Below are 27,660 nucleotides of genomic sequence, written 5' to 3'. Positions count from 1 at the left end.
GATTTTTGCCATTTTTTCAACATGCTAAATTCTGACGTTTTTGGCCATTTTTGCTCTTTGTCCTTTCACTTTGTATACTATGACGCGTCTCTTCGAGCTTAATTATGTTGTTTTAAACCATTTTTGGAACATGTCAAAATTTGACATTTTTGCCATACTATAGCATGCGATTTTTGGCCATTTTTTCAACATGCTAAATTCTGATGTTTTTGGCCATTTTTGCTCTTCCTTTTCACTTTGTATACTATGACGCGTCTCTACGAGCTATAATATGTTTTTTTTTTAGCCATTTTTGGGACATGTCAAAATTTGACATTTTTGCCATACTATAGCATGCGACCTTTGGCCATTTTTTCAACATGCTAAATTCTGATGTTTTTGGCCATTTTTGCTCTTTCTTTTCACTTTGTATACTATGACGCGTCTCTACGAGCTTAATATGTTGTTTTTAGCCATTTTTGGGACATGTCAAAATTTGACATTTTTGCCATACTATAGCATGCGATTTTTGGCCATTTTTTCAACATGCTAAATTCTGAAGTTTTTGGCTTTTTTTTTGCTCTTCCTTTTCACTTTGTATACTATGACGCGTCTCTACAAGCTATAATATGTTTTTTTTAGCCATTTTTGGGACATGTCAAAATTTGACATTTTTGCCATTCTATAGCATGCGATTTTTGGCCATTTTCTCAACATGCTAAATCTGATGTTTTTGGCCATTTTTGCTCTTTCCTTTTCACTTTGTATACTATGACGCATCTCTACAAGCTATAATATGTTGTTTTTAGCCATTTTTGGGAAATGTCAAAATTTGACATTTTTGCCATACTATAGCATGCGATTTTTGGCCATTTTTTCAACATGCTAAATTCTGATGTTTTTGGCCATTTTTGCTCTTCCTTTTCACTTTGTATATTATGACGCATCTCTATGAGCTTTAATAATATGTTGTTTTTAGCCATTTTTGGGACATGTCAAAATTTGACATTTTTGCCATACTATAGCATGCGATTCTTGGCCATTTTTTTCAACATGCTAAATTCTGATGTTTTTGGCCATTTTTGGTCCTTGTTTTCACTTTGTATACTATGACGCGTCTCTGCAAGCTATAATATGTTGTTTTTAGCCATTTTTGGGAAATGTCAAAATTTGACATTTTTGCCATACTATAGCATGCGATTTTTGGCCATATTTTTCAACATGCTAAATTCTGATGTTTTTGGCCATTTTTGCTCTTTGTTTTCACTTTGTATACTATAACGCATCTCTACGAGCTATAATATGTTGTTTTTAGCCATTTTTGGGACATGTCAAAATTTGACATTTTTGCCATACTATAGCATGCGATTCTTGGCCATTTTTTCAACATGCTAAATTCTGATGTTTTTGGCCATTTTTGCTCCTTTGTTTTCACTTTGTATACTATGACGCATCTCTACGAGCTTAATATGTTGTTTTTTAGCCATTTTTGGTCCATGTCAAAATTTGACATTTTTGCCATACTATAGCATGCGATTTTGGCCATTTTTCAACATGCTAAATTCTGACGTTTTTGGCCATTTTTGCTCTCTTTTCTTTTCACTTTGTATACTATGACGCATCTCTACGAGCTTTAATATGTTGTTTTTAGCCATTTTTTGGGAAATGTCAAAATTTGACATTTTTGCCATACTATAGCATGCGATTTTTGGCCATTTTTCAACATGCTAAATTCTGATGTTTTTGGCCATTTTTGCTCTTCCTTTTCACTTTGTATACTATGACGCATCTCTATGAGCTTTAATATGTTGTTTTTAGCCATTTTTGGGACATGTCAAAATTTGACATTTTTGCCATACTATAGCATGCGATTTTTGGCCATTTTTTCAACATGCTAAATTCTGATGTTTTTGGCCATTTTTGCTCCTTGTTTTCACTTTGTATACTATGACGCGTCTCTGCAAGCTATAATATGTTGTTTTTAGCCATTTTTGGGAAATGTCAAAATTTGACATTTTTGCCATACTATAGCATGCGATTTTGCCATTTTTTCAACATGCTAAATTCTGATATTTTTTGGCCATTTTTGCTCTTCCTTTTCACTTTGTATACAATGACGCGTTTCTACGAGATTTAATATGTTGTTTTTAGCCATTTTTGAGAAATGTCAAAATTTGACATTTTTGCCATACTATAGCATGCGATTTTTGGCCATTTTTTCAACATGCTAAATTCTGACGTTTTTGGCCATTTTTGCTCTTCCTTTTCACTTTGTATACTATGACGCGTTTCTACAAGCTATAATATGTTGTTTTTAGCCATTCTTTGGGAAATGTCAAAATTTGACATTTTTCCCATACTATAGCATGCGATTCTTGGCCATTTTTTCAACATGCTAAATTCTGATGTTTTTGGCCATTTTTGCTCTTGTTTTCACTTTGTATACTATGACGCATCTCTACGAGCTTTAATATGTTGTTTTTAGCCATTTTTGGTCCATGTCAAAATTTGACATTTTTGCCATACTATAGCATGCGATTCTTGGCCATTTTTTCAACATGCTAAATTCTGACGTTTTTGGCCATTTTTGCTCTTTCCTTTTCACTTTGTATACTATGACGCATCTCTATGAGCTTTAATATGTTGTTTTTAGCCATTTTTTGGGACATGTCAAAATTTGACATTTTTGCCTTACTATAGCATGCAATTCTTGGCCATTTTTTTCAACAACATGCTAAATTCTGACGTTTTGGGCCATTTTTGCTCTTCCTTTTCACTTTGTATACTGTGACGCGTTTCTACGAGCTATAATATGTTGTTTTTAGCCATTTTTGGGAAATGTCAAAATTTGACATTTTTGCCATACTATAGCATGCGATTCTTGGCCATTTTTTCAACATGCTAAATTCTGATGTTTTTGGCCATTTTTGCTCTTTCTTTTCACTTTGTATACTATGACGCATCTCTATGAGCTTTAATATGTTGTTTTTAGCCATTTTTGGGAAATGTCAAAATTTGACATTTTTGCCATAATATAGCATGCGATTTTTGGCCATTTTTTCAACATGCTAAATTCTGATGTTTTTGGCCATTTTTGCTCTTTGTTTTCACTTTGTATACTATGACGCGTCTCTACGAGATATAATATGTTGTTTTTTTAGCCATTTTTGGGAACTGCCAAAATTTGACATTTTTGCCATACTATAGCATGCGATTTTTTTTGGCCATTTTTTCAACATGCTAAATTCTGATGTTTTTGGCCATTTTTGCTCCTTGTTTTTCACTTTGTATACTATGACGCGTCTGCACAAGCTGTAATATGTTGTTTTTAGCCATTTTTGGGACATGTCAAAATTTGACATTTTTGCCTTACTATAGCATGCAATTCTTGGCCATTTTTCAACATGCTCAAAATTCTGACGTTTTGGGCCATTTTTGCTCTTCCTTTTCACTTTGTATACTGTGACGCGTTTCTACGAGCTATAATATGTTGTTTTTAGCCATTTTTGGGAAATGTCAAAATTTGACATTTTTGCCATACTATAGCATGCGATTCTTGGCCATTTTTTCAACATGCTAAATTCTGATGTTTTTGGCCATTTTTGCTCCTTGTTTTCACTTTGTATACTATGACGTCGTCTCTGCAAGCTATAATATGTTGTTTTTAGCCATTTTTGGGAAATGTCAAAATTTGACATTTTTTCCATACTATAGCATGCGATCTTTGGCTATTTTTTCAACATGCTAAATTCTGATGTTTTTGGCCATTTTTGCTCTTTGTTTTCACTTTGTATACTGTGACGCATCTCTACGAGCTATAATATGTTGTTTTTAGCCATTTTTGGGACATGTCAAAATTTGACATTTTTGCCATACTATAGCATGCGATTTTTGGCCATTTTTTCAACATGCTAAATTCTGACGTTTTTGGCCATTTTTGCTCTTTGTTTTCACTTTGTATACTATGACGCGTCTCTACGAGCTTTAATATGTGTTTTTAGCCATTTTTGGGAAATGTCAAAATTTGACATTTTTGCCATACTATAGCATGCGATTTTTGGCCATTTTTTCCAACATGCTAAATTCTGATGTTTTTGGCCATTTTTGCTCTTCCTTTTCACTTTGTATACTATGACGCATCTCTATGAGCTTTAATATGTTGTTTTTAGCCATTTTTGGGACATGTCAAAATTTGACATTTTTGCCATACTATAGCATGCAATTCTTGGCCATTTTTTCAACATGCTAAATTCTGATGTTTTTGGCCATTTCTGATGTTTTTGGCTATAGACATTTTCAGCCATTTTTTTGATATGTCAAAATTTGACATATTTCAATATACTATACTATTGCATTTTCGGCCATTTTTTTGACATGCCAAATTATGTTTTTGGCCTTTTTTGGCCTTGTCTTCCACTTTTTATGCTATGGCGTGTCTCTACAAGCTATAAAATGTCGTATTCAGCCATATTTTTGATATGTCAAAATTTCACCTTTTTCTTGCATTTTTGGCCATTTTTTTGACACACCATTTTTTTGACGCACCATTTTTTTGACGTCCTAAGTTATGACATTTTGAGCCTTTTGCATCTTTAGAAAAGCTATAAAACGTAATTTCAGCCATTTTCATTCATTTTTCAAAATACTGTAGTATGGCATTTTCTGCCAATTTTTTTGACATGCTATATTGTGGTGTTTTTGGCCATTTTTGCTACATTCTATGCTATTACCTGTCTCGGCATGCTATTTTATGTGGATTTTTAGCTGTTTTTTTTTTTTTATGTCATATTTTGACATTTTTCGCCATTTGGCATTTTCGGTTGTTTTTTTGACATACTATATTATGATGTTCTTGGTCATCTTTGCAACATCCTATGCCATGGCGTTTCTCTGCATGCTATTTTGTGTGGTTTTCAGCTGCTTTTTTCACATGTCATATTTTGACATTTTTCGCCACCTTGCATTTTTTAATTAACATTAATAACATTGTCAGTCTCCAACAAACAACCGCAACAGCCTTGTTCCCAGCAGAGAGTGAAAAGTTCCTCACTTTCTTCATCAATAAGATAAACAAGTACAATAACAAATAACTTCTCCTGAAATAACTGTTAATATCCCTGGTCCCTATTTGAAATTTTTAAATTGTTTCATCCCCATATCACTACATGATCTCCTAGACACTGTGTCACATATGAGCATGCCAGCATGCCCACTTGATGCCACTTCTGAAAGGGCCCACACTGGATCCAATTGACATGAAGAACTTTTGGCCGATTTCTAAGTTGTCATTCATATCAAAAACTATCAGAGCAAGTGGTTTTGACACAAATCTTACAGGCACTAAGGAGCAATAATGTCTTTGAAAAAAATCCAGAGGGGTACTGTTTTTCAACAGTACAGTAGGGAAACAGCTCTCCCCCGTGTGACAAATGACTCGTTACTAGCTGCAGATTATGGATACTGCTCTGGCCTAGCGCTACTACTGGACTGGAGGGCAGCCTTCAACACCATACAGCACAAAACTCTCAGTGAGAGACTGAAAAAATGGGCAGGCATCAGTGGAGTTGCACTGGATTGGTTCTCCTCTTACCTGGAAAACAGAAAATCCTTTTTCTCCATTCAAGATTTTATATCATCAATAGCTAGCATGACCTGTAGACTGCCTCATGGATTTTTTATTCTCACTGTACATGTTACCCCTTCAACATATCATTTGCCAACACAACATCTCCTTTCACTGTTACGCTTATGATACACAATTATGCCTCTCATTTAAAGCTCATGAACTGAACAATCTAACCTAAATTCCTGTTTATCTAATGTCAAGGACTGGAAGGCAACTTCCTACAATTAATAATAATAAAAACAAAGGTTTTGATCATTGGTCCAGAACATCAGAACCGACAGATACATTCCTCCCTTAGTTCACTAACTGACAATGTTAAATTCATAGAACCTTGAGGTAATTTTTCAAAGCCATTTATCTTTGAACAAGACACTACTAATATTGTTAAAGTCTGTTTTTATCAGTTATATAACATCTCTAAGATAAGACACATTTCTCAATTTTACAGACACAGAAAATGTCAAACATGCTTTTATATCATCACGCCTGGAATGCAGTGATTCTCTTTTTTCCTGTTTAAACTTCATCTCAGTCTCACAACAGCAACTTAAACAGAACTAAACAGCCAGATTATTAATTAAATCTAGAAGATTCTGTCACATCACTCCAATTTTAGCATCACTGAGACATCATTGCTGAGAGGAGTTCTCTGAGTGCTGTTTGTGCTCATGCGCCAAAGGGCAGTTCAGAGTGCCCAGCCTTCATAGACTCTCTGGAAAGGTGCAGACTGGAGACTCCATAGCTCTCCTGGGAGACTTCAACGATCATGTTGGCAAGGATGGAGAAACCCGGAGGGGGATGACTTGGGGGATCAGCCTGCCTGATCAGACCCCGAGTGGTTTTTTGTTATTGGACTTTTTGTGCTAGTCATGGATTGTCCATTATAAACAAGTACCAGAACTTCCAAGACCAAAGATCAATGATTGACTTTGTGGTCGCATCATCAGGTCTGAGGCCATGTGTCTTGGACACAGGTGAAGAGAGGAGCAGAACTGTCAACCGATCACCACTTAAAAAGAAATCCACATCAAAGTTAATTTCTAGAAACAGTGTCCTGGTTAATCTAGATAATGTTGACAGCCTCATTTATTCATAAGCAGGCAGGGAGTTTTAGGGCACTGAAACACTATGATCAATTTTGGGCCATTGGTGAGTGATGGTCAGCCTAGTGTTTGTGGTGTGTCCCGTACCAGTACTTGGCCCTTGTCGGCTACTTTTTGGGCAATTCAGCATGTTGAATCACCATGAAATTACTATGATATGCAGTTCAACTCAATGTACAAGAAGAGAAACTGCAGTGGGGAAAGCAAGCAAATGGCTTAAATCAAGAGGGCGTGAGATTAGCCATTGCTCTTGCACAAAAACAGTTCATATTATTTTGTGTTAATGCTAGCCAGTGACATGTTTATTGTACGTAATGTACGCACCAAAAAGCAAAGCAAATTCCTTGCAAGTAAAAAATACTTCTGACTCTGAATCTATCCTGTTGGTCATCCAGTTTCCTTTTTAAATGACAAATACAGACTACCACTGTCTACTGGTATGGAGAGTTATTTACTCAAAACAAAATGTTCTAGTACTCACGCTATCCACCAGCTTGGTGAAAGGACTGGTAGAGTTCCAGCTGCACCACTTCTTATGCAGCTGTGGCAGTGGAGGGAGGAAGTCCTGGAAGGTGCGTACGCTCCACGCTCTTGGTCTCGCACAGCCAACACTGCTGTCCTTGGTGGACCTGGTACAAGAAGGTGAGGTGGTGGGGTCTGGTGACGGCCAGTCACCTGCAGGGCTTGGGCCAGTGTCACTGTGCCGTAGAAACCTCTCCCGCTGCTAAGAGACACAAATTGCAAAATTGTAAAGATAGAAATAAGTAGTCTGGGCCTGTCTACACTGGGCACCAATAGACTACTTTTAAGCAACATGCCTTTGTATGTCCACTAGTAGCCATATTGTCTTTAGTTGCCTGAAATATGATAATGTTGTCTCTGTCTTTCCAAATGCTCAGTGTCTAGGGGCAAAGATTGTTTCCAAATATGAAAATGTGTTCATTTATGAATACCAAGCAATAAATTGCTGAAAAGAACACATATTTAGCAAACAAAACTTTCCCTGGAAGAACAAAGGTTACAAGACAAGAGTGGCCTAGAGAGGATAAACAAACTAATTAGAAGGAAGACGACCACACAACATAAATAGCTCACATATCAGAGGTGGCATTATGCTCAAGCACTCAACTGCAGCTACAATGGTCAATGACCTGCATGGAGCAGCAGGCTTTTTATTGAATGACGCACGCATCTTTGGTATTGTGCATCAATGGAAAGACTGGACCCAAGCACTGGACTCAACATCACCACATGCAGCAACATAGCCCTGATAGTACGGGTATTAGGAACTAACAGCTACCAGTGTGCAGACTGCACCCACCATATTTCCTCCTACCACCTGAATTTATCCCTGCCTGCATATCTTTGTGTACTATATTAATGGATTAACAAGAAGGAACTGTGCTGATTAGCTTGGCCGGCTCAGTCACACAGCCAGCCAGCCAAGTGTGTGTGGCTCACGTACCAATCTCAATCATTATTTATTAAGCAGAGTGAAGCTGTCAAGAGAACAGCAGGGGCTTTGGAATGATTTCAGTCTCATTTGTGGTGTTGTGCATCCATGACTCTTACCATCTGAATATTACAGGTCTAAACAAACGTCTATGTACAAATCTACTGTGTGAGACTTTATATTTGTTCGGGCAACCAACCAAGAGAGGCTATTTGACAGGTTAGATGTGCAAAGGTCATGTTGTCCTTTCTGACCGGTCAGCTGCTGTTGAGTGGGGAGGGGGGATCTGGTTTGCAACCATCAGACAGAGAACGAGTCCAGATAATCCTTTACACAGAGTCACTAGCTGCTAGCTTTGTCTAGACAAGAATTAGCAGGGGGTTTAAATAAAATGTTCTTTCAGCTTGTAAAGCTCCATGAACACAATGGCAACTTTTAGATTTGACACGGAAGGTTAAAAATTAGGCACCCAACAATGTCGCTTGCAAACCATGGCTCCAAAGGTGGAGTCTCGACCCTTGAAGAGTGCCTGGAGAAACTCAAAATACTTAGAAAAATCAGAAACAGTTGAATTAAGTCTGGTAAATTTCGAGGAATGTACCAGACCATTTTGATCCGGACTTCTCTGCCTTGATCTCATTACCCAGCCTACAGCAAGAAAGGTTTTAAAGACTTTTCATTGCTTTATTGTAACTGAATTAAAGCCCTCCTTCGAAGGGTTCCTTTGCAGCAACATGTTTTGGGTTTATGTAATGCACATCTATGTATCTGGTTGTGTGTGGCATAAAAACCAATGCTAAAGTTCACCTGGTTATGACTCTGAGAAGATGACTTTGGCATTTTTTAGTGATCTCTGCCGCTGTTAGCCCAAGAAACATTTCTCAAACATTATTTACACGGGCGTCTGCATCGAGGACACACAAAGGCAGACCACACACTGTGTGCCAAAGCGTGCATGACACACACAAACACACAAACACACACACACAATTGGAGCTGGGAATCTGGCTCTGTAGATAATACTCCATTAGCCTAGGCTGCAGAAAAGCTTGCCAGTCCTTCAAAAAGCTGCCAGAGCTGTTTTATGCCAACTCTTATTCCAAGAGAATACAAAAGAGAGCAGGGAAAAAAAATGCTTGGACGAACCGTTCTTCTTCAACGCTCCTCTCGTCTTTTAATCATCCTCATTTCCCATTTATGTCCTCATAGTTTTCATAGTTTTAGATTGCTCCACGCGTACGCCAATAAAATGGTGTCAGTCTTATTAGGAACACTGGGTCAATTCAAAGCAATGAATGCCCTGTCACCTCTGATGTTCATTGGTTCAGGGATCATTTCCCCAAAGCGAGGAGATCACCCACTGAGAGTTTGGCCTTGAGATTAAACAGATAATTTCACTGTCCACTGTATAGCATCACGGCTCAGACAGAACTTTTGATGAGATATTTCGGTCTGGACCAAAGTGGTTGACCAACTAAGTGACTGACTGACTTTACCATGCATACAGCCATGCCGCTAGCATGTAGATTGTGAAGGCTCCTGAATGTTTAGCTTTGGAACAACTGATGTCTGGGTGACAGCATAGACAACTGTACTGGCATGAAACTAGGCCTTACTGTGTGGGGTGAGAAGGGTAGCCTGCTTGGGCTAGGGGCTGATGATACAATGAAAACCTCATCTGCACCAAGGTCAAGTTCAGTCAGACCGCTGCAGGAAAGGTCCACCTCTGCACTCTGGGAAATATCACCACCAGCACTGACTGTAGAAAAGCAGAAAAAAATGCAGACACAAAATAAGTTGAGAACAATAATGGCAAGGCTATTTTTAAAAGTTGTGCTGAAATGTAGATTCAAACTTTGTACATTAAAACAATTTTCTTCATTGAAATTTCATTAATCCCAATGTTCTGCACTGACTTCACGCTGCTTAGAACTTCTTTATAGAAATACTTCACCCCCCAAATGACCATTTGTAAATCAATTTCTTATTCCCTATTGTACTGAATTTGAAATGAAAGTTGGGTTGTTCTGGCATGCCTTCACATTTAACAAATTGTTATCATTCCTGATGAATTAACATCATAGGGGTCCGCGTTTTACAACAGCAAAATTATATCAAAACATCTGTTTACAAATTCTCACACAAGAGAAGAAATAAAATTGCACACTAAATTACGCCCCCATGAATATTTAATATAATTACCACCAAGGTGGCGCTTCGGATACATGCTCTTCATCAGACAAGTTGACAATGCAGACACACTCCTTCAAATACTACTACACCAGGTCATCTGACAGGTCACCTGATACCCTGTAGGCTCCCATACATAAATACATAAGGAAAAAAACATTAATAAATAACAACTTAACACAATGTGAATTAGACATGTGATTTTTGTTGTTGTTTTTCTCGTTTGTTGTCTCTCCGTTGTGCCTGTTGGATGCGCATTGCTGTCTGGAGTGTGCTGTGATTGCAAGGACAAATTGCATTGATGCATAAGACAAATTTCCATTCGGAGACAAAAAAGTTTATCTTACTTACTTACATGTGATGACAAGAAAAATAAGAGAGATGAAATTGAAAAAAGTGTATATACACATATAATAAATATAAATATCTATACACATAGCCGCTGTGTACAATACTTGAAAATCACTAGAAAAAATACATAAATAGCACTAGATCACAAACTCTCACACAACTCATTCAGTAAAATCCATGTCTCATTTACTCAGTTGTATGCTCATTACCTTCCAGACAGACACCCTTTCTGACGGGAAAGTGAACTAAAAGTGCAGCTTATCTTTGCTTTCTTCAAAGCAAGACTCCATTAATAAACTGTAATTTTACCACACTGGAAACAGGAGCTGCTGGTCTACCTCCATCAGTTAGTTTGTGTTGTGTGACTGTGATTAATCCAAACTAACCCTTTAAAACACCATTCACAGGAGGCATGCAGGAAAATAAATTATTCTACACAAGTTCAACGTAATACAGGGTGAGTAACTGAAATACGAAAGGTCATTTTGAGGGTGAAGTATTCCTTTAAGTAAGGACAGTTCCCTTTAAGTAAAGAGTGTTGCCACTCAGAAAGGCAACGGAGTATATGATGTTGTACTGCAATTTAAATGCTTCAATGAAATAACATGCAGAGTGAGCTAATCTCTACTCCTTCACTGTCTACAAGTTATGTGTTTTGGTGTAAACTCCTAAGACCGTGACTTGAGCACACAGAGGGGGGACTGTACTCCCCTGTTGTTCAAACTACTCCCAGGCTGCTTTGTGGGTTAAATGCCACAACCCACAAATCTCTCAGCCTGGGTTCAGTCCCACTGAGTGAGAGAGAGAGGGGGGGTGAAAGAGAGAGAGGGAAAGAGAGGGAAAGAAAGAGAGAGAGAGAGAGAGAGAGAGAGAGAGAGAGAAGCATTTGTTCCAGGACCAAGTCTGTGTGCTGCTCTAAACTAATGCAACCTTCCTTTCCATTGAGAATATTACAGACCCCCCCACAGTCTATAGAGGGCTACTCATACAACGTTTGTTTCAACTATAAGTTACATCTTACAAAATATTTATAACATAATAGTGATCGGAGGCATTTAACTCCCAGTGTTGTGCTTATCTATCTCCTGGAAGGAGAAAAAGATTTGCTGTTTTCCATGTCCAGAAAAAGCAGTTGCAATTTGCTTGAGATAAATATAAAAAGTGGATGGTTAACATGAGCAGAGATACCCACCACAGATGAGCGTACAAAGAAAGAGTGCCACCTAGAGATACTTATTCACTCCCACACTGTATGATTGACAAGTTATCTCCTGAGAAACATCACACCAATTGAGGCACATTCCTCAAACCCCAGGCTGTCACTATTAAATGACTGCACTAAAACGTCATCAGATCATTGCTTTTCCAGGAAATGAATTAATGGTAGATTCATATTCCTTACCGTATTATCATTCCTAAAATTATTCTAGTCAAAAGTCTTAACATGTTGTGTAAATATAAATGGATGGCATTGACAGTGATGTGCAAGGGCTTTGGGCTTGTTGAATTCTGTCATACAGTGTATCCTAATAGTTTGCAAGTGGAACTGAGGCCAAATAGAATATAAATTAAGCATGAATCCAGTACCTTTATTTGTTTTTTAAGGGCCAATATCAGCAATCCAGTACATAAGTCATGCATAGTGTGTGTGCATTCATGTGTGAGCAGGTGTGTGTCGTCCCAACCTGTGTGTGGCAGGCTGTCGTTGTTGTTGTCCTGCTCTGTGGTCGCTTCCACGTTGGTTTGATTCTCAGCCATCAGCTGCAGCTCGCTGACCTCAGCCCCGGTGTTCTGGACTCCCTCTGGCACCTACAATGCAAGCAGATAACGGCCATTCAGTTTATCCAAGGTGCTTCATCATGATACATGTTCAGTACAGGAGTTCCCACAGGGGATCAGTCGAGGCAACGTCTTGCAACACACAGCCACGGCGCAGCAGCAGTCAACACATATTCATGTATACAGAGAACATATACATAGATGGACTTTTCTTTACTAAGTTAATACTACATACAGTGGTGGAAGGTAACTAAGTACATTTACCAAAGTACTGTACTTAAGTATGACTTTGAGGTACTTGTACTATACTTGAGTATTTTCTGTTCATGGTACTTTATACTACCTTTTAGAGGGTAATATTGTACTTTTTACTTAACTGCATTCATCTGACAGCTTTACTTACATGTGCATATAAAAACATAAGAGGAGTTAATAAAATATGATGTTTTGTTATTAGTTAAATAGGCAAACTGTTTTTTTTCTTTTCTATAATTTTGATTTCTTGGGTGTTTTTTTTAATTTACAATATGAATTTATGTCTGTTTTTTCTAGTTGTTTTTTTTTGTGGGGGGTATTCGTCTGCATTAGGTACTTTTAATAATTTAAGTAGATTTTCCCTAATGTAATTACTTTTACTTGCAGAACATTTTCAAAGCAGGATTTTTACTTGTAACAGTGTATCTTCATAAGATGGTATTTATACTTTTATTTGAGTAAAGGATCTGAATACTTCTTTCACCAATGCCTACTTGTGTATTAAAAATGTCCCTGCTATCTGGTCATCTGTAACACTTGATACCTGATACCCGTAGCAGTAAAGGACAAAATGTGTTTTTGTGATTGGGGTAAGGTTACAACTGAAAAAATATTTTTATTAAAAATCAATTTGCAGATAATTACTCTCGAGAAATTTCTCGCTTCATTGGTATTTTATATAAATATATTCAGTTTACTATCATGTATGACAAAGAACAGAAATAGCATCAATCCTATGGAATCTTGCTGGAATCTAGAATCTATGGAAGCATGATACTTTCATTTGAGATTTTTTTTTCTCAGTTAGATTTTTTTCAATGAAAGCTTTTTTAACACATATAATGCTAAGAAAATAATCTTGCTAATCCATAAAAATAGGGAAAATAATTTTTCCTTAAGTGACTGCAATATGCTTCAGTAAGAACAAGTTCATTTTTGGAATTTTTTTAGAAAATGATGACAAAAATTATGATTTAAACAAAGATGATTAGATTATTTGTTGGAAATTAGTTATTTAATAATTAATAATTTAATAATACTGACATAAATTTTAAACAGACAATTGTATCAACTCCAAAAATGTTCCTCCTTTGATAGCATCATAGAAATTGATGTTAAGAAGCACCAGCAATTCCAGCAGTTTACATCACATAATTTCATGTTGCAAATCACTTTAGCAAATATTTTAAAATCCTCCCTGCTTCATTATCAGGTTGTCCAACCTTTGTATCAAAACTGCACAACCTGATGTGAACCTGAGATTGTGCAGCTCTGTGGGGAGTGAAGGGGCAGTGCTATAGCAGTGGACTCCAGTGGCAAATAATATTAAAAAATTGTCCAGTGATCCCAGATAAACTTCTGTTTTCAGAGGAATGTGTAACTAACACATTGTATGCGAGGAAAGAGAGTAATATGCAGAGAGCACAAAGAGAGAAAAAATGTGAAGAAAAAAACCCACTGGTGTCAGTACCTCAGAGTTGCTGGATGCACAGGAGCTGGCTCTTTTTGGACACAGTTGGGGCCTGGAAAACATACAGTACCACAGCAATTCAGGTTATAATTACAGACACATCCAAACCCAGCTTTTATGAATGTCTGCTGTTTTTTTTCCCACTCCTAGCGGAGTTTTCCCAAGAATAAAAATCCCTCTGGTGTTCACAATTTAACCAGAAATGTAAAAATGGACACTATCCCATACAACTGTACTGAAAAAGAAACTTTTTCACATAGTAGTCACCTCACTAAATATATAAGAGTTCCAAAATACCCATGGCTATTTACCCCCTCAATAGTTGCTCTATTATAGTGTTGGATGACGAAGCAAAATGCATCACAATCTCGCATTCACACATAACGGGCATTTCAAAAAGTGGTTGTAGTGATGCGTCACTGTCACTTTTTCACTGCTGAAACGTTGTTTTTTTTTTCCATGGCCACACTGGTGGCTATGAGTCTATTTTACAACTGAGAAAATTTCTAATAGCTACGTTTACCATATTTTCCTCTCCTGTTCATAAGCGCCTATGAACCAATGAAGCATGCAGAAATACTTGAGCAAATACCCTCTTATTAAAAATTACTCTCACAGCTGAATGAGTTCATTACCAGTCTGTGGTCAACTGAGGGCAACCCCTGCTGTGACTCTCATCCACCTCTGACCAGAGGGGACCTTGGCAGTTAATCTCACTGGTGCTTTAAACGTGCAAGATCTCGCCTAGCTCGCCAGGGCAGTTGTTTTCCAATGATTTCTGTGAACTCATTTAAATTAATAGGGAACAACTGAATAAGGAAAAAAACAGCCAATGGGGCGGCTTCATGGTAATGCATTTCCTGGATTCTGAGTGTTGTTCTTGTTAGTTACACTTTCATTTTATTGAACACGTGTTTTAAATTTCCCTATCATTAACAGTGAGAACCTGTGGAGTTATTGGATGAGTTGGAGACGTTGAGCTGCATTTGAAATGAACACAAATCATGTTAAACTGGAATGTTTTTCACAACAAGCTGAATACTAAAATCTAAACCTTCCTGGATTTTGAATCAATCTGGACCACTAGGGTAAAATAGCTGGCTTGTCAGAACAGATAGTATTACATACCTCCAAGGTTAACCCCTCAGCTTGTGTTCATTGTCCCCTGAGATGGACAAGAGGGAACAGCTTGTAAATTACACCTTTTGATTGCCTGACAATGCCATCAGTACCAAACACACACTGAGGTTTAATTCTCCTTGTTGTCCCTTTTTCACCTATTTCCCCGCCCATTCACTTTCATGCAGCCTCTTGTGTTTTTGTATGCTGGAATTGATGCCAGGTGCTGTACCTTGAATGCCCCGCAGTCTACAGTGAGAACGTCCCACATCAAGGAAGCCGCACAGTTGCAGCCAAACCCAAATAATCATGGAGGGTCACCACATCAGGGACTGAGACTTCCAGCTGAGTCAACACAACAAAGTGGTAACTTTGTACGTGTGTGCGTGTGTGTGCGTGTGTGTGTGTGCGTGTGTGTGTGTATTTCCCGTCAGACCAGTCCATTTTCATTCATTGGAGAAATTACAGTTAAGACTGGTGAATTCTGTCAGGAGAATATTTAGTGGCAAACACGGTGAAATGAAATGTTATGCTAGCAGATTTATGGCTGTACTTCAGTGCAGCAGAGCTTTGAGATAAATGCTAAAATCAGCATACTTACATGCTCATAATGACAGTGCTAACAATGTTTAGTGGGTGAACCATATCATGCATGCAAAGTTGTGTTTCCAACAATAGTGAAGGCATGACCCGCCCCACTCTTCTTCTAATTGGCTAGTATTCATTGTCTTCATTGGCTGGGTTGGTTAGGTTTAGCTATAATGAGTGAGACTAGTTAGGGAGCGAGATGCATTATAATATCGGCACCACATCCGTATCAGCAGACGTTGGCTTTAAAATGAAATAATGGAATGGGTCAACATGCTGATTTCTGCCAATATGAGAAACAGATTTTTTTTTTTTAAACTGACAAAGTGAACACATATAAAACATCAACCTGAGTACTTTTCTTGTTTTTAATTCAAGAATGAATATTACATGCGTTAAAAAGCATTTTTTATGTCTCCATCTGCTGATCACCATCATGATAAGGTTATGCATTACATGATGTTATTCCACTACAGAAGAGACTTGATAATCACTAAAAGTGGATAATTCGATATTGATACTGGTTATCAGCAAAATTAGTTATCATCTATCAGTATATCTGATATCGGCAAAAAAAAAACAATATCATGCATCCCTAGTCAGGGACAGGGTAAGACTGTCAGGGTAAGCCAATCGAAACAGGTCATGCCCTCATGAGGAAAGGCATATTCATCATGTTTTGGCTACTGGACATACAAGGATTTCAACCAAATGATTTAAATAGATGATGATTGGTAACATCACAAAATAACATTGGGCTTCATCCTCTGGGGACAATGACTGTCTGTGCCAGAACTCAAGTAAGACCATTTGAATGTTGTTGAGACATTTCTAAACAAAAATGTCAACTTGCTGATGACACTACAGGAAAAGTCAGAGGATCATCAAAGACAATAAATATCTGTAAAAAAAAAAAAAAAAAGTTGCAATCCACTGAGCATTATATTATATGACTTCCTATGACGATGGCAGCACATGTAGATGCAGCAGCCAGTAGTTCCTCAAATCCTTGCTACTTTTTGCTATGTTTTTCTATTTTTTTCAGCACCATGACCCTTCTGCTGAAGCACGACTACAATAGAGAAGCACATATCGTGAAGACTGCAAGAGGATCCCCACTGGTGGCAAGACTCTGATGCAAATTCAAAAAATGTACTGCAGGATTTGAATGATGCCACCAGCAGCAACATGCCCAAGGAGCTGGATGAGGTTTTCATAGTAGCTGATGATTTTAATCAACTCGTCCTTCAACTCCAAATATGTGGCAGTATCAAGGACAAAAGTAATTTTGTTTTTTAAATGACCGATAAATATACCCTCTACCTTCTACCTTTTATTAGTTCAGATATTTTGCTCTGGTGGGCTGAGCAACCAACCAGTTCTCATCTTTCAAATCATAGTTTCACACAACGATTGCAAATAGCATTGTATTAAATGTTTCAATAAACTTTTGCTTTCTAGTTTTAATTAAAAATAAAAACTACATGGAAAAGCAGCAATACATTGCTTCATAAAAAAAGACCACAACATATTTCCAGGGGATTGATATTCATGATTCACATAAAGCTTCACCGGGTGGATGATTTCTGGCGTTTAAAACTATTTCTCGGCTTGTACTCTGTTCTGATCCAAATCACGCCCTGATTTTATCTCTTTCTCTATTGGGAAAATGATTTCTGCTACAGATGAATGAGTGTTTTATCTAGAAAGGGCAATTTATTAGTGGCAAATAAAAGTTGATAACTAACTGTTGGGTGAAGCTTACTACTTAGGGTTACTGTCCCTAATCTATTTGTCTGTTATTTTTTATTTGTATCATCTTTTAAATAAAGTTAGTCTAATTCTGTTACCTGAAAATGATGCAGAGGGCACTTGTAAGTATCATTGCGAAGAAGGCAGCTCCACTCACAGCAGCCAGCAGAGAGTCCACCTTACTGGTTGCGTGAGCAGAGGTGTGACGGTCCCCCCCTGGTTCGGTCAGGTTGTGGTAGTGGAAGAGAAGAGCAAAGCCGCGGCCCCAGTGGGTGGTGGTGATGAGCTCCATGATGACCTCCACCATCTCCTGGCTGGAGCCGAAAACCAGCTGGCTGCCGGGAGGCCGGTTAGATCCACAGAACCTGGAGGAGAAGGTGATGAGGTCTGAGATGTAGAGGACATCATGGGGACAGGCATCAAGCACCGAGTGCTGGGTTTCGGGGCTCACAGTTGGAGTGCCAGTGGAGTGTGGCGAGGCATAGGTGGTTTCCTCCACAACAGTGCTTGGGTTAGAACTGGGGCTGAGGTCTCCCCTTAGGTGAGACAAGGAGGCAGAATTGACAGTTTTGTCTCCTGGAGGCACAGCCCCAGGTATGAGGAGAAGAGAGGGAGGAGGAGGCGAAGATAGGCCAGAGGAGGATTCCGCAGATCTTTTGGCAGAATTTGAGACTTTGGCAATCTCCATCTTAGTGGACTGCTCCTGGACCACTACTTGCTTGACCTCACCATCTTGGGAGGACTGCTGAGTCTTTGAGTCATCCCCCACACCCTGAGGCACAGGATCTTTAGCTGCTGATGAGGTTTCATCTGCCGCTAAGCTGCCAGGAGTGAAAGTCACTTCTTCGTCTGCCTCTTCCTCTTCAAAATTAGAGAGAGCAGAGTACTGTGCGGCGGAGTCATGGCTTTCAAAAACGTCAAAGTCAAATATCTCCAGAATAAGCTGGTAGTCAACAGGCACAAAGAACTGCCAAACACAGTGTGTCCCAGAGGAGTAGTTATAGGGGAAGCCAGGGGACAGAATAAGACCTTGGACGTCCACCACATCCACCTTGGCACCACAGTCAAAGTATACCTGCAATATGAATAACATTAAGTTAGTCTTGTCATAAACTCTGCTTTTAAAGCTAAAGTAGGTAACTCTTTTTAAAACTATATTGGCTAAAACTGCTACTATATCCTGGCAGTGGTACATCAGGCAGATAATCTATGAAAAAATCAGGTTCCTCCTTGTGCTCCCAATGGCATTTGCAAGAAACCACCGTGCCTGAACAAAGACAACCAATCAGAACCAGAGGGAGTCTCTAATGCATGTGCACTGCCAATGAAAGTGTCCACGACAAAGACAAGAACAGAAAAAAACCAAACAGAAGACCAACGACAGTCTTCTTCTGATTTTGTCAGCCCAGTCGCCAGAAGAAAATGTTGGCATTGTATGTTTATGCAAACCACAGACACATTACATTTACACATTTCAGACAAATCATATTAAGGTTTCTGATTGGATGTATATCAGCAGACTTTGTCATCAGGAAGCTGAGGGGATGGTGGATGGTATGAGACGTAGGATAGCTTCCAAGCTGCAGACCACTGCAAAACATTGTTCAAAACCAACAAACAACAAAAACGGTTGTTTTTCAGCAAGACAGTGCAGCATTTCCAGCCGTGATAGTGGCACCAAAACTGGGTGTTAAAAACCAAAACATGATCTTTTCCTAACCATAACCAAGTGGTTCTTGTGGCTAAACCTAACCACACATTACCCACAGTGTTGTTGAGAGGTAAATAAAGGTAAAGAAATATGAAGTTTCAACATATCTGCTATATACTGACATACAAATGTATCTGTGATTTGCAGAGTCAAGGCCAACATATATTTCGGAAACTGGATTGTTTTCATTGTGAGTCTTCCTCTGTTTACTTTTTTTGCTGTGTAAGCTGTTGTTGGCAGAGCAGTGTGTGAAAAAGCTGTGATTGATATGCGTTAGAGACTCTTCCTGGCTCTGATTTGTTGTTGTTTTTGTTCAGGTGCAGTTAATTCTTGGAGTAGTAGGAGGTTTTTCATAGATTGTCTGTCTACTGTGTACTACTGTCAGGATATAGTGACAGTTTCAGCAAATATGACAAAAAGTTATTTTTGTAAAAAGTCACCAACGGAACCTTCAAGGAATTACAACCAACGAATCTCACATGTGAAGGTTTACTTTAGGGCACTTACTGAGAGTGACAATTAATGTGACTCATACAGCTCTGCATGTAGAGCCCAGCACAAAAACTGCCATGGTTAGGATTCCCACAGTTGCCACCCATGTGAGCATTCGTGTTATTCTTCTATTTTAAAGTGTTGACCAGTATTACGTTACACTTTGCCTAAATTCTAAGATGAGTCATGTATTCAGATAATAGCTACTGGGTGATTAAGTTCTCTATGTCAAAGGCACCAACAGCCAAAGTACCTATCAGCTAATAATACACTGAACTTGTGGTCTGATTATTCACCGACACAAACCGGCTTGAAACTGAACTATTCAACCCTGCTAGTCGGCCTTTATATCAAAGCCTGCATTTTGCCTGTATTGCCTGCTTGGGTAACCCTGGGGAGGGTATTTCTTCAAACATGCTGGCTGTAATTCTTCCCAGGTGTGTAAGGATGTAAGGGGGACCTGAGATCTAAGCAGAGGCAGATGTGTGGCTGGGCAAGGGAGCTGAGGACCAGACCTCTGTAGGGGGCCTGTGTGTTTATGAGCTTTCCTGTTGGCCTCAGTTCTGGACTGTGGGAATGACCCAGACTGGCAGACCCCCATGCCAGACAGGTAACAAGCCCAACACCCGCGGGCCACACTTGTGCTCTGGACTGGGCTAAAAGCATATGAGAGATCACTTTGAGAATGCGGTTCAGATTTAGAGGGGAGAAAGAGGGCAATAGGGACACAAGGGCGGCTAAAGTCTGTGGAGCCAGACAGGCACTTTAATTGCTCCATGGACCATCTATCACCATCTGAATGCATTTATCAAAGGCATTCCTCCGTCTGCAGATTTTCAGTTGCAAAATCTAAATGTAATTTTCAATCATGACTGGAAGAGAGGACCACTCACTTGGCCCTCATGTCATCAGGGTCAAATTTAACGCTGTCTCCATAGTTGATACAGCTGACAGCCTCACAGCCAGGCTGCAGCATCTAACAGAGAAATGAGAGGTCAGAGAGGGCAAAGAGGGGAGCATGACCCATGTAACTATAGAAAATGTGTTTGTGTGTGAGTGTGTGTGTGTGCGAGTGTGTGTGTGTGTGTGTGTGTGTGTGTGTGTGTGTGTGTGTGTGTGTGTGTGTGTGTGTGTGTTCTGTTTGGTTTTAGAGGTTACATGTTAAAGGGATAGTTCTGTTTTTTTCAAAGCGGGGTTGTATTGGGTACTTATCCACTGACAGTATAATATACAGTAGATGTCAGTCTGGCTTGAGGGCAGGAGTTGGACATGGAAGCTAAGCAATCTACTGCTTTGGAGGGGTCAGCATTAAAATGAATTTTAGATGCCAAAAATATTACCACCAAAAAAACACCACATACACCTAAACTGGTATTGATTTTTTTAGGTGGGAGTTTTTTAGGTGGTTAATATACGTTTTGTTGCTGACTCCTCCATCACTGTACATTGCTTAGCTTCTGTGTCAGACTCCAGCCTACTTCTCTAATCCGGGGTCGTGTTTACCAACATCTCCTGTATGTAATACGCTGACTATGGATAAGTACACCATATTACCCCACTTCAAAAAAATCTCAATTACCCCTTTAAGACATGTTGCATTCGGAGTTATGTTGTTCTAGTACCGGAGTTTCATCAAAGATCATCAACAATCACCAGCTGTCCTCAACCATAAAAGCATACCATACAATAAATATTCAATAGTCAACAGGTTTAACTCAGAACACCTGCTCTCTCTTGACCTCTTTAAATTACATGATGCATGATGAGCAATTCAAGTGGCTGCCGGTTATTGCAGTACAAGCCATAGTTTCCTACTTACATTTACAAACAGTAGTGTAATCAAATTCAATGAACTGTTTGCGGCATATGAGTGACATTGCTTTATTGAAATGTTTGCTCCATCTTCTAAATATTAAAAAAGAGTGTAATATTTATTTCTTCCAATTACCACAATTCTAATGTAAATTTTGATCATTTAAGTTCTTAAAGATAGCTGCAACTTGCTGTTTTTCTCCCTGACTGACATTTGGAAGCAATTACTTTGGCACATGGCATGCTACGCTTGCACTTCATACACACTTACTAGAAATTAATGTACTACAGCAAAGAATTACACGGGTGACATTTGAACGGGCCAAATGCCATTCCTGCTGAGGCTGGAGAGAGTAAGCCGATTTGGGGTTAGCAGTGTTTGCAGCGAGGTTGCGCAATGAGGGGAACCACTTCACAATATGGGGGCATAACAGGGGGGGAAGAGAAGGACAGCGTTTCCCCTTTTAGGACAAGACTGACCAGTGATGAGAAAATGTATGTTTGTTCAAACTGCGTTGTTGGCCTTTCCTCAACCTAGCTAAAAGACACTCGTTTTTCTTCTAATTAAACGTTTTTTTTAAAAATACATGTTGTAAATAGAGCTTGTTTATGAATGCATAGTCTCTTTTATGATGTGAAATCCTGCATCTGATGAAAGAGAACTGTGTCATGGACAGAGAGTGTGTCATCTCTCCCACCAGGATGAAGCTGCCGGGAGGTCCCCAGCACCCTGGGATGTGCATGCTAGACTACACATGAAAGGGCCCCAAAGTGCCACAGTGTCGAATGGAAATGGGACATTCTTATAATGCCAAACATCTCAGTTCTGTTACATCACAGGCCGCTCCACTGGCAGGCCGCTAATTATTCAAGGATGCCTTTTCTCATGGCCAAACAATGGGCCGCAGTGCCGTTTTATTGAACCACTCCGCATATGGGGAGGGTGGATAATATTTTAATGAAGTGATGCTAATAAGTACAAGGCAAGCTGAAAGTTTACATAAGAACCGGCTGGTTATTGTGCCCCAGTTGTGTCACTGACAGGGGCTTCCCTGGGCAGGAGAAGATCAACTGAGTACATAATTGTCTGAAATGACTTGTTCAGTGAAACATCAGACCAGCTGCTGTCATTACAGAGAGGCCCCTGACAAACTGTATTGTTCTAGCATTTCCACTTTGCGTCAGCACATCTTCAAAAAAAAAAGAAAAAAGGTGTTTCAATCACATTCCATGATGTGGTTCATAGGTCTGTCTAATTACCAAAGAAACAGCTTTAAATCCACTGACTGGTGCTGTTATGGAGTTGACTTTTCGTTCTTTTTTTTGTACATAACATTTTCTCACACTAAATAATAAATACTCAAACAAATTTAGCCAGAATTTTGAAATTTTGAGAGACTGTATCCCATGTAAATAAGAGGATGTGATCTTAAAAATATTAACAAATATAAAATATAAATAAATAAATAAACAAAATGGAAAGTAGTAAAACAAAAGTTCTGGAGGAAAAAAAAACAGAATTTTAAAAATCCAAGCTTTTATCTGTTAAAAAAATATATTTATTTTTAGTCTTCTCTTTGTGGTATAAAAGTGAGCAAGCCAAAAAAACACCACTTGTCAGTGCACCTTTATTTGACAAAACAGAAGTCTGCAGTCTGACACAGCTGTTGGCTTTTGCATGGATTTTTTTTAAACCACCCAGGCTGACGACACTGCTGTGAAAACCTTTGCAACACGAGCTGGCTTCTGCTGAAGTACTGTTAATACACACAAACACACACACACTCTGCCTCTCTTGCACAAACAGCCCTGGACTGGCTCATAAACAGGCAGGCGGGCCCCTCAAAAGGGGGCAAGAATCCTCACCAGCCCTGTTTACTGGAGGAGAAAAGTGACACTGCTTCACAGGCTAGCACTTGAGCAGCAGCAGCAGTCAGGATGCTTTACAATCACATGCAATTTCTCAGGTCTGCACAGATATCAAAATAGCACAGCTTTGTGGACCAACAGTTTGTAGCCTGCACTGACTCAAATTCCAATAATACTTGATTTAATCAAGTAGTCTGGAGTATTGGGTAAGGGACAGAAAATTGATACAGCACGGTATTGCAATAATTTGCATGGCAGTCCTCTGGGGCTTTGCTGTGTTTGTCAAAGCACTTTGTAAACTCTGTTTTTAAAGGTGCTGTATAAATGAAGTTATTATTATCATCATTATAATAGTGTATCAATACGTAATTGCAAAGTATCATTTTTTTAAATTATATAAATTATGAATATTTCAGATACAAATTAAACTTTTTGTTAATTTTGTTAGCAGACTACAATAATAAAATGAATTGCTATTTCAGACTACTAGGTACAAAATGACTGAAGTGAAATGAACAGATTGAAACCTTTATATCATTAGACGAAACAGATGTTGACAATGTATTCCTTTGGTGACACAGAATGTGACATAATTTGCAGTTGACAAAAGGTAATACATCGCAATGTCACTGCAATACACAGCTTATTACAAAACATTTGAATGCAATAATATTGTATCATGATAATATCATATTGTGGGGCCACTGGTAATTCCCACCCTTGATTACCACTAATTTGGGGGAACAAAAAAAATATTTCTTATTATAATAAGTATTATTAAGAAAAAGATTTTCTTAAAATGCAACAAAATGTACAGGAATTTTCCTGAGTAACAGCGGTGCAGGAAATATATCGACTTCCCATACAGTGATGCACAATACACAAACACAAGATGACAGTGTTTGCAGGGTACACAGAATATCAAATTATTATAAACTGTTCCTCTTTTCAAAAAAGAACTTTGATTTCCTATATACCAATCATAGACAGAGACATGCAGCAAAAAAAGTGTTGTTTATGAAGTTTGAATAGGTCTTTCAAGGTTTTAGACAACTGAGTCAGCAGCTGCAGCTTAATATCAGCAAGATGCTCCATTTGTGGGTTTTTTTTTTCAGAATTTGTGCAGCTGTCTCCAAATGCACAGATAGAAAAGAAGCTCCTTGAGGTCATTGTGCACAGCTGTGAAAGGCGCTGATACTTGAGCCCAGGATTTATCACATATCTCCCCTGTGATGTCAACCCCTCTCCTGATGGGCTCATGTCAGTGGCTGTAGTTCAAGCCAGGGTGAGTTTACAAACAACTGGTGTAGCGGCCTGATTAAGCCCAGGCATTTCTGGGGTCGCCCTTGTTGGCCAACTGTAGCGCTGGCTCAGCACATTTACACCACGGTGTGCATCCTGGGTGACTTATGAAAGGCCTCTTTGAGCCGTTGCATGTTTGATCAACATTTTTATTTACAGAGCCATCATGGGACATTTACTGCCGCCTGAGTGGAAAACCAGAACGCTGGAAATTATTACCGTGGTGTGGTCCTCGAACTCGCACAGACATGTGAGTGGGTGAGCAAGAGGACAGGCAGATGCAGGCTCTCTCCTCCATGTTTGTGGCGTGAAACCTATTAACATATTTCCTCCAAAAAGAGCTGCTGCTGCTGCTGTGGTAGCTGTTAAAGCGAGTCTGTGGAACCATGTGGTGAATCATGACCTTATCTCCACGGTGGTTTCAACCAGTTTGGAGAAATCATTTCCAGATTTTGGAATGTGATCCATGATAATTAGTCTTTTCTTTCAGCACCTTGGTGAGAAGCCATTCAGACGTGTGGGCTGGGCTGCACTGTACTGACACAGCTAAACTGCAATCAATCACTGTCTAAATGGATACAACAACATTTCCGAGGCAACCGCAGCATCAATATCACCAGGCAAGCGTATTTTTGAGTATCATCTCAATACTTATAACCCCCAAGCTACAGCATATTTCACCTTAGCTGTTTTAATGCATTGACTTAGCCCCGGTATGTGCCTTTTGTATATTAACATTACGTTCTAGTCACACAGCTAAGCAGACGATTTTCCTTCTGTTCTGAAGGTATTTCAAGAATCTGCAAAAACTTCTAACCATCTGGATGAAAAAATATCCCCTCTGCGGCACCACTAGAACGATTTTTAACCTGTTTCTCAAGTTGCAACTCAATTTCCAATAAAGGAAGCCGGAAATTACATGTTCCCTTGCCCTTTTTACAAGAAAAGAAAAATAGGACTGTGTCGCTTTGTTGGATAATGGAAAGTAATGGAAAGTGCTATCAGTATAGACAAGCAAAAGTACCAGTTTCCATATCTATAACAGCAGTACTGTTCTACCTGCTTATGTTTTGTTTGTTTTGGACTGTCTTGTTTTGTCTAGATTTCCGTTTCCATCTTCCACCTTGTCACTACCTTGTGTTTTTTTGCCCTTTGCACCAAAAACAAAGAGAAACAAGTACGCTGAGCTGACTGTGTGGTGTGCCAAACAGCTTAATCCAAAGGAGACACTTTTCTCTGTTTACATGAGGTTTAGGGAACGTGATAAAATAAATTCCATTCTCTAGCCTCTCTGGATACCTCGTATGTGTTGCATTTATGCCATGCACATTGTTCGACTATTTTTTAAAAAAAGTTATAACTGCATACATTTAATAAAACTGCAGGAAAATCAAAATTCCTGATGCTTTTCTACGGAGGTCTACGAGCATGATGTCCGATTGCATTGTGTAGCTACACGAAATGTGTTTGGCTCGTGGCGGTCGAGGGTGGGGCTTAGCGATAGATCCATTTCGGCTGCCATCTTTGTTTGAGTTAGAAAACAGAGTCACCTTTCCTAAGTTCCTAAAATAATCCAGATAGAAGAGTTTTTAATGAATACACTATATGAGAGATCTGGAGCGAGTACTGACTACGACTTTGACAAGAAAAATGATCCATCTCTGCTGTAGTTTAGATCCTTCCTGACAAATTGTGATTTTATGTCCACAACTAACTAATCTATTGCACATAGAACAAAATTGAACATGATTGTTTCTGGTTTGTAGGCCCTCTGCCTGACGCTATCTGCACTCTGCAAAAGACCAGTTAGGGTACAGTAAAAGAAACATCACTCCATTGCACAGATGTAGAACCGCGAATGGACTGAGTGATTTTGTCCAAATCACTATCTGATAGCTTCAACTCAATTTCAGGAGTTCTCCTAGTTTATACTTTTATGTTTTATCAATTTAAGCTTTATAGTTTTGAATCAGGACTTTGAGTCTTTGGGTTGAGAAGCTCATGTACATAACGTGCCAAATTTAGAAGGCTATAGCTGTTATTTTGGTGTGTCAGATAGATATTCAATCGCCAGTAAATCTTAGTATCCCATCAGACTCTGTATTGGCTGATACCCAATTTCAAAGGAGTCTGATGGGGATCTGAGCCAAAAAATCTTAGTCAGGACAGCCCTACTGTGGTATCCTCACACCTCCTAAAGAGAAGAGTAAAACAAATGCTGTTTATACAAAATGCAGCTACAAGAGCTTTTATTTGGACAGATAAAAATCTGTAATTAACAGACAGTGAAGGGGGGTATTTTAGTGTTAGGTGGCCACCTGAAAACCTCATCAGCAACATCAGCATCTTTGAGTTTTAATGCTACCATAGACAGTATTAAAATGACGTTTCTTTTCTATTGAACAACCTACTGCCTCTGCAGCACACACAGGACAGCTTTCACTAGCTCACTCTCTAGCTCTCTGTTTATCACTCCGTCTCTGGCCCTGACTCATTCATCCCATCTCCTCTAAAGTCCCTCTGCACTTCACTAACACACAGGGACATGTTTATCTGTTGGCAGACTATGTGTATCTGTTGTCAGATAATTCATGGGAAGAGTAAGCAGATTCACAGTTCACCGGGGTCCTACAACTCAATTTAATTAGAGATTAATGTACCCTCTTTCTATGGCAAGTAAAACCTTCCGAGACACAGAGCGGAGCAACAAAACAAATCACTCTCCCTCATCCACAGCGCTGAATTGTGGACTCACAGGCTCGGATGCCTCCCCTTTTTTTTTTCTTTCTAAAAGGGGATAGAATAAAT

The 27,660-nt window shown here is 39.0% G+C and overlaps 1 protein-coding gene across 1 annotated transcript in view; it reads right to left on the bottom strand.

Annotated features, from left to right (window-relative positions):
* si:dkey-112e17.1 overlaps positions 1-27,660 on the bottom strand; it is a 41,529-nt gene that overhangs the window by 11,397 nt on the left and 2,472 nt on the right. The window contains exons 2-6 of the mRNA XM_042487780.1: positions 17,765-18,741; positions 14,208-14,259; positions 12,388-12,511; positions 9,778-9,920; positions 7,190-7,432 (exon numbers count right to left, since the gene is read on the bottom strand). Of these exons, the coding sequence (XP_042343714.1) occupies positions 7,190-7,432; positions 9,778-9,920; positions 12,388-12,511; positions 14,208-14,259; positions 17,765-18,741 (1,539 nt within the window). The remainder of the gene's footprint in view (positions 1-7,189; positions 7,433-9,777; positions 9,921-12,387; positions 12,512-14,207; positions 14,260-17,764; positions 18,742-27,660) is intronic.

Source organism: Plectropomus leopardus, chromosome 6 (assembly GCF_008729295.1).
Source record: "Plectropomus leopardus isolate mb chromosome 6, YSFRI_Pleo_2.0, whole genome shotgun sequence".
Classification (NCBI taxonomy): Eukaryota; Metazoa; Chordata; class Actinopteri; order Perciformes; family Serranidae; genus Plectropomus; species Plectropomus leopardus.
The sequence above is the reverse complement of the archived record's forward strand: the minus strand, read 5'-3'. Positions and strand labels throughout refer to the sequence as shown.